The sequence below is a fragment of the Garra rufa genome, chromosome 12 (genome assembly GCF_049309525.1).
Source record: "Garra rufa chromosome 12, GarRuf1.0, whole genome shotgun sequence".
Classification (NCBI taxonomy): Eukaryota; Metazoa; Chordata; class Actinopteri; order Cypriniformes; family Cyprinidae; genus Garra; species Garra rufa.
The window spans coordinates 234,873-241,891 of record NC_133372.1 but is presented as its reverse complement, the minus strand read 5'-3'; the positions used below and the strand labels follow the sequence as shown (position 1 = coordinate 241,891).

Genomic DNA, 7,019 nt, shown 5'->3' with positions numbered 1-7,019 from the left:
AACTCACCGCATGAGACACTGCAGCAGATCAGCGCCGAACGGAACCCTTCACATGTAATAGCGACAGTCACGTGACGTGATGAACAGGTGTTCCGGATCTCACCTGTGCTGCGGAAGCTCAGATTCTCTCGCAGTTATTTTAGTGATTTTCTCTTAAGAAAACTAAGTTAAGTAGATCTTGGATTCATTTATTGTAATGAATTAATGATATACTCCAGACACATTCATCAGGGTCAAGCATGACATTTTAATAATAATACTGTACACACCTTCACCAGATTTGTGAATTCTACACATTATGAATATATTTTGTGTGCACGATGACTTTAGTAGAGACAGGAGAAATGTGCGTTTGACAGGTTTGTGTTTATGATGAATGAAATGAAGCACAGAACCAGCTACTGACCGTCTCTAACTGTAAAACACATCAATCTACAGAGAAACTACATCTGATGATCACACACTGATGGAGGCGCTCAGATCACAGCAGATGTGTAGTGTTACTCTTTCTGTCAATAACTTGTGTTTTTCACACAGAAAGAGTCGGAGCATTAATAAAAGCCAGAAATGTTTTGTGAAGTGGAATGTTTCTGTTTTTGGTGAAACTGATGAAACGTGTCGAGATCAACAACTCAGAAATAAGAGTTAAACTCGTCATGAAGAAAATGAAGCCTGTTTATGCATCATAGTCGTATCTGTTGCACATTCTTTCAGTTTTACGTCCATCAATAGGGTACTGTACTACAGTAATGTTATCCTGCAGAACAGTAAGTCATTGAGGATGAGAATTACAAAACTATAAATGAAATAAAACATCTGCATTACAGTCATAGAAAACCATGAGCCAATGTGTCTAATTGTCATAAAAACAATGCAGAAAATCGCAATGTCCTAAAAGAGGCCTCATTTTATTCATGACGGAGAAAGGAAACAGAGAAACGGGTCTTGTATTGTGATGTTTTCAGTAATATTTATGCTATCTCTAATGTTGTGATTATATGAAGGGTAATGCAGCACCACGCCGGCGTTCTTCATGTGGAATACCAGCAGGACAAACGCAGCTGGAGCTCAAGAGTTCAGCGCTCTTCAGTTGAGAGTAGTAGTCTTCAGATCAGCTGTAACAGCTGTCAGCGCTCACTGAGGGCGTCTAGGGTCGGTATCCCACACTGCTTTGCCATCTGTAACGCCGTCTCTCGCTTGAACCCTCCGCTCAGTGAGGTTTGGGCACGTGACCGTCCACGTAGAAGTTCCGCGTGACCTTGGGCAGCGTCAGCTCCATGCCGTCCAGCTCCGGCGTCAGGATGATCTGGCAACCCAGACGCGAGTTCTCCTGCAGCATGGGCGCCATGTCCAGCATATCGTCCTCCCTGCGGAGACACAAAACGCTCGTCAAACGACCCGCGATCGACACCGGCGCGAGCTCGGCTCTCCTTACCTTTCTTCGGGTTCAGGAAGTTTATCGTAGTGATCGCTGCTGACGTACACGTGACAGGTGGAGCAGGCCAGAGACGCTTCACAGGCTCCTGAAGAACAGAGACACGAGCTGATGAAGATGAAGCTCAGACACACAGAGATGAAGAGACGCTTCAACTCACCCTCCAGCTCAATGCCATTCTTGTGCGCCAGGTACATAACGTTATCGCCCACTCTGGCCTTGACTGGAATCCTCTGTCCGGAGCGATCGATGTACACCACATTTACACTACAGCACACAGCAGATCAGTCCATCAGCCATCCATCTGATTTTGCTTTTCATTTTTAAATAGCAGGTCCATCTACAACAAGGCTACACAACCTCATTCCTGGAGATCCACCTTCCAGCAGAGTTCAGCTCCAACCCTGATCAAACACAACTGAACCAACTCATTAGGACAGGGGTGCTCATCCATGTTCCTGGAGATCTACCTACCTGCAGACTTTAGTTCCAGCCCTGCTCCAACACAGCTGTCTATAATTATCAAGTACTACCTAAGAGATGAATCAGCTGGTTCAGGTGTGTTTGATCAGGGTTAGATCTCCAGGAATAGGGTTGGGCACCCCCTGATCTAAATGCTCATTTGTCCTCCTTTTAGGACCATATATATTTTTTTTTTTTTACTTTATCTAATGGTAGAAAATTAATAAACAAACATATTAAACAATAGACCAATCTTAAGAAAACATTAAACAAATTATATATTTGACACAATATCAGCTGTTTTGCTCCAAAATAGTCACAACACATTCTTTTACTGAATGTTTTGCTGAATGATTCACTTAAGAGTCACTTACTTTTGTTCCCGAATGAATCATACATTTAAAAGAATTAGTTGAATGAATGCATGCATCACTGACTCACTCATTAACACAGTGAATGCTTAGTTTCATACTTTAAGTATAATTTCTTAATTGTTTCCAACATAATTCTTATAACATTACTCATGCATAAACAGTCTGTGTAAATGCATATAAATGCCACTTCAGATGCAGGATCTTTTTGTCTGATTTCATCTGATTGGTATCAGCCCCATTATGGTTTATTATTATTATAATTACATTTATGAATAAGTTTAATGTTTCAATTAAAATAGACACATTTTATACATTTAAAACAGGTTAAAAAGGTTGCCATTATAAAGGTAAAAAACAACACTGGATAAAATGTCATTTGTTTCTAGTTTTGAGGTTACTCTTTAGTTTTAATGCTGTAATCTGTCCTCGTTTCTAGTGTTCAGTGAAACGGCCACCAAAGACTGATGTGATCTGTAAACTCACACTTTTTCGTCGTCCTCTGGTGAGCTGCTGTCTTCATTCTGCCACACACCTGACAGACAAACACAGGTCACAGTCAAACTCCTGAAGCCTGTTACCGAACTACTAATAGCCGCTCAGTGTGTGTGTGGTGGACATACTAATGCTGGTCCGCAGACATCTGTTAGGAGCTGAAAACCCGTCGACAGCGCGTCCGACCGCGGCTCCCGTACACACGTTCAGTCGGTAAAGCGGACACATGCTGCAGTCTGGAGAAACTCGGACTAACCGCTGACTGAAACTCACGGCCGCCCGGACCGCCACGGACGCCGCCATGACACTGTTTTGATCACGTGACCCGCGCTGGCCAATAGCAGCCGAGACGTGATGACGACACTACAGAAGCCTCACGGATTCGGCGTTATTTGTTGTGTTGTTAAATCACGATTATTGATTTGTTTTGTTTTTTCACGATGCTATTAGAATGTTACAGTTAATAAATACACAAGTAAACATTTAATGTATCGATGTTGTCATTGTGAACATTTTAATGTATCATAAAGAACAATTAAATCGTATACATTTGTAAACACATTGTGATCCATAATGATTCAATGATACATTTATTTATTTTACAGGCGAGCCTATATAAACCTACATATATATATAAAACTCTTTTAATAATTTTGGTAGTTAATTAAGAAGTAAATATAAATGCGTTTTTAAAGAAAATAGTTCTCAGTCTCGATACTTTTCTCCTCTAGCAATATACCAATCCACTGTTACTTTTACAAATAACTCATGAGGTTTATTACAAATTGCGTATGACTTTTGTTTATCATTTCTCAAGGCCTTGGATAAACGCGTCTGCTAAATGAATAATTCTAAAAGTAGTCGAAGTAGAATCGAATCGAAAAAGTAATAAATGCATTTTTGTTTAATTCATATAATTCATGTATTTATTTATTTATTTATTTATTTATTTATTTATTTATTTATTTATTTATTTATTTATTTATTTCTCAGTAAGGGTCGGGCGGGTGTTGCTAGATCTAGTGTTATTCACAGCATCCTCCGCCAGAGAGAGACAAACACTGAACAGATATTCATCCGCAGCGACATGAACTCATGCAGAGACGCTCACAAGAGGAACAGGACATCAGAGAGCTTTGGAGAGGGTTTAGTACTGCTGTACTGTTCCCCATTTTACTGCCTCTTATGATCAGTCACTATGTCTCTTAGAAAGGATCTGCTGATGAATATGTAAATGTGGGTGATAGGGTTAGTTGAGTGAATGTTGTGAGTTGACAAACTCATCCAACACCTGAAACTAACACAAGATACCATCACATACACTAGCTGGAGTCATGTTAATACTCTTATTAAGTCTTCTGAGCTCAACTTTGAGTGAGAGTTCCCACAGCGAGTTGGGTGTGAGTTAGGGTTGCGGTTGTTTGGTGGAAAAAAAAAAAAAAAGTTTTGTCTGACATGTGGATATCCGTAATAGTTAAGGGTTTTGACTAACTTGAACAGAATGGCTAATCAGAGGAGTTCAAGAAATCAACAAAAACGTGTAAATATAAAGTTTCTATTAAAAAAGTAAAGTAATAAAGTACACTATTAGTACAGATTCAGCTGAGGATGTTTTCTGTTGCGTGTGGCAGAGAGTCAGTAGTGTGAGTGTCACCTTAAATATGTGAGAGTTGGCAGACCATTGGTATCACTTTCAGCTTTTCTAAGCACACATTCGTGTACTAAATAAATGCTAAACTTCACACATTTGGCCAACCTTTTAGTTTGGAATTACTGCAGCTTGTTTTAAGGCAAATGTGTAAAACCAAGTGTAATTTCAGGCGTCTGTCGCTGCAAACATTCACAAACATCTCAGTGAATTCCGACGGAGAACAGCAGAGATTCGACTCCTTCAGGTTACGCAGGAAAATCCCAAAGACGTTCCAGACCTGACTGGACAGATCGTCCTCCAGCTGATCCACGGCTGTGGGAAAACCACTATATAAACCATAATCCAGTTCATCAACCGGCATTAGTAAGAGTGTGTGTGTGTGTGTGTGTGTGTGTGTGTGTGTGTGTGTGTGTGTGAGACAGAGAGAGTTCCTGTGGTTCCTGTGGGAGTGATCCATTCAGTGCTGTCAGTTGCTGCTGATTTGTTGGTATTGTTGAGGTTCTGGTGTTCGCTGTAGATGGTTTGTAAGGTTGTGTTTATCAGACTGAAGCTGTCACAAGACTGCTGACCTTTGACCCCTGATAGTAACTCCTACCAAAAATGTCAAACGCCATGAAAACTAGAGAATAAAAACTAAAACACAAGAGCAGCACTGAGACTTTTTGACACTACGTGTGTGTGTGTGCGTGTGTGTGTGTGTGTGTGTGTGGTTGTGTGTGTGGTGTGTGTGTGTGTGTGGTGTGTGTGTGTGTGTGTGTGTGTGTGTGACCCTACAGCCAGTAATTCATGTCCATTAATGTCTTTTGTATTGTTCATACTGAATAGGTGCTTAGTATAATGTTTCATACTAAACTGTGTTATATATTATTACTGTATATATTAATATTAGGTGTTGTTGCAGGATGCGATGTTGGCATTTACACACACACACACACACACACACACACACACACACACACACACACACACAGCAGGACACTGAAGCACAAACACAGACAGGCCGGTGTGTCAGACGTCTGTGAGCTGCATTAGTCTGACGCTCTGAAACTCAAGCTCTGGAGGTCCGTCTGCAGGGGCCCCTGAGAGGCTCCTAAGGGCCATGGCTCCACTGGACACACTGATGAATGACATGAGGCTGATGAAAGCCATCTATAACCTTTAAAGGAAAACATTTCCATTGAAAACAACAGACGTTAATTTGCTATCACATGCACTGATGGGACAAACACATGCCTCATTTGATATTTGGTATTTTAGATGGTTTCATATTTACAGGATCTTCTTGGAGAAGTGTCTGAACACACAGTTAAACCAACATACAGATCTGGAGCAGCTTCACATGTTTGACCTCAGTTTTATTCCTTTCAAATGATATTCCCACGAGGAACTGGGGGTGTTCCATGAAACAAGTTTACCAAATAAGTCAGGCTTATTTCAGTTAGTCTGACTTATTTTGAGCCAAAATTTGATTTGGCTCAAAATAAGTCAGACTAACTGAAATAAGCCTGACTTGTTTGGTAAACTTGTTTTATGGAACACCCCCCAGATACGTGTCAGTCTGAGGGGGTTTCTCTCATTTCTTTTATAAATGCTGGCCAACAATTCCGTTAGACACAGCTGATGTAAGAAATCATCACATCACGAAAGGAGATGACGAGATGAACGCAGATCTTCAGTGATGTTGTAAACTCAGTCCACATGCTGCTCTCTTGTCTGTAACAGGGCTCAAGGTTTAACTGGTTATCATGGGTTAGTTAACCTCAACTGGACGTATTCACACAATAGCAATACATGATTCATAATTTATTGATTCTCCCTAATTCTTCTTTTTCATCTTTTAATTTTCCCATTAAAATAGCCTACTGCTTCTAAACACTGCCCTACAAAAGTTTAGAAATGCACTGGAAAAGTGGGGTTTTGGACAATGTTGGCATGAATCCTTTTTTATTTGCACTGATAAAGGATCACACAACATCCAAAACCACACTTTGCTAGGGACGTTTCCAAACTTTTGGAGGACAGTGTACATTCAGAAATTCTTCTGGGTTTTTGGACCTTCATTTGAGTTTTAAGAAGTGTTTTTTAATACTGCATCAATTACTGATGAACACATTGATTTTTAATTTGAGTGATCATTCACTTATTTAACCATGCATTACTGTTATTAATGTCTTTGCAAGGCTTTTGTCATTCAAACTTATTAAAATGCATAAATTCACATACATGTATTTAAAAAGTATTCAAAATACATTGAATTGAGGCAGATTTGTTCCACCTTGTGGAAAAAAAATAATGCCCGGACTCCTGAACTGCTGTTGAATCTCTTCACATAATATATTTACTTAAAATTCTCCTAAAATGTTAAGGTAATACATGAAAGAAAAATGATATGTTGTCCATACTTGGAACTAGTGCTCTGGATTTCTCTGCAAGTGGTCATGACATGCAAACAAATAAAATATGTATCTTTTTAGTAAGAGTTTTTTTGGGTTGTTGTTATTTTACAATTATTTATTTATTTTAAATTTTGTGATTTAATACATTATTAGCTTTTCATTAAACTCATGAACTCCCTACAGTTTCTTTACAATTCTACAAGAAAAAT

General features: G+C 39.5%; 1 protein-coding gene across 1 annotated transcript; it reads right to left on the bottom strand.

Annotated features, from left to right (window-relative positions):
* Positions 1-227: 227 nt before the first annotated feature.
* Positions 228-3,071, bottom strand: fdx2 (ferredoxin 2). The gene is made up of 5 exons (XM_073852325.1): positions 2,892-3,071; positions 2,755-2,803; positions 1,596-1,702; positions 1,436-1,523; positions 228-1,367 (listed from the first exon to the last, which is right to left on the bottom strand). Exons 1-5 carry the CDS (start codon positions 3,064-3,066, stop codon positions 1,211-1,213), a joined length of 576 nt encoding a protein of 191 aa, XP_073708426.1. The 5' UTR covers positions 3,067-3,071; the 3' UTR covers positions 228-1,210.
* Positions 3,072-7,019: the final 3,948 nt, after the last annotated feature.

What these genes read in the sequence shown, in the direction of transcription:
- fdx2 (XM_073852325.1), bottom strand. Translation starts at nt 3,066, where the DNA reads ATGGCGGCGTCCGTGGCGGTCCGGGCGGCCGTGAGTTTCAGTCAGCGG. An exon ending in ATGTCTGCGGACCAGCATTA is followed by an intron (nt 2,804 to 2,891) that starts GTATGTCCACCA and finishes TTTGTCTGTCAG; the next exon opens with GTGTGTGGCAGAATGAAGAC. An exon ending in CTTCCTGAACCCGAAGAAAG is followed by an intron (nt 1,368 to 1,435) that starts GTAAGGAGAGCC and finishes GTGTCTCCGCAG; the next exon opens with GGAGGACGATATGCTGGACA.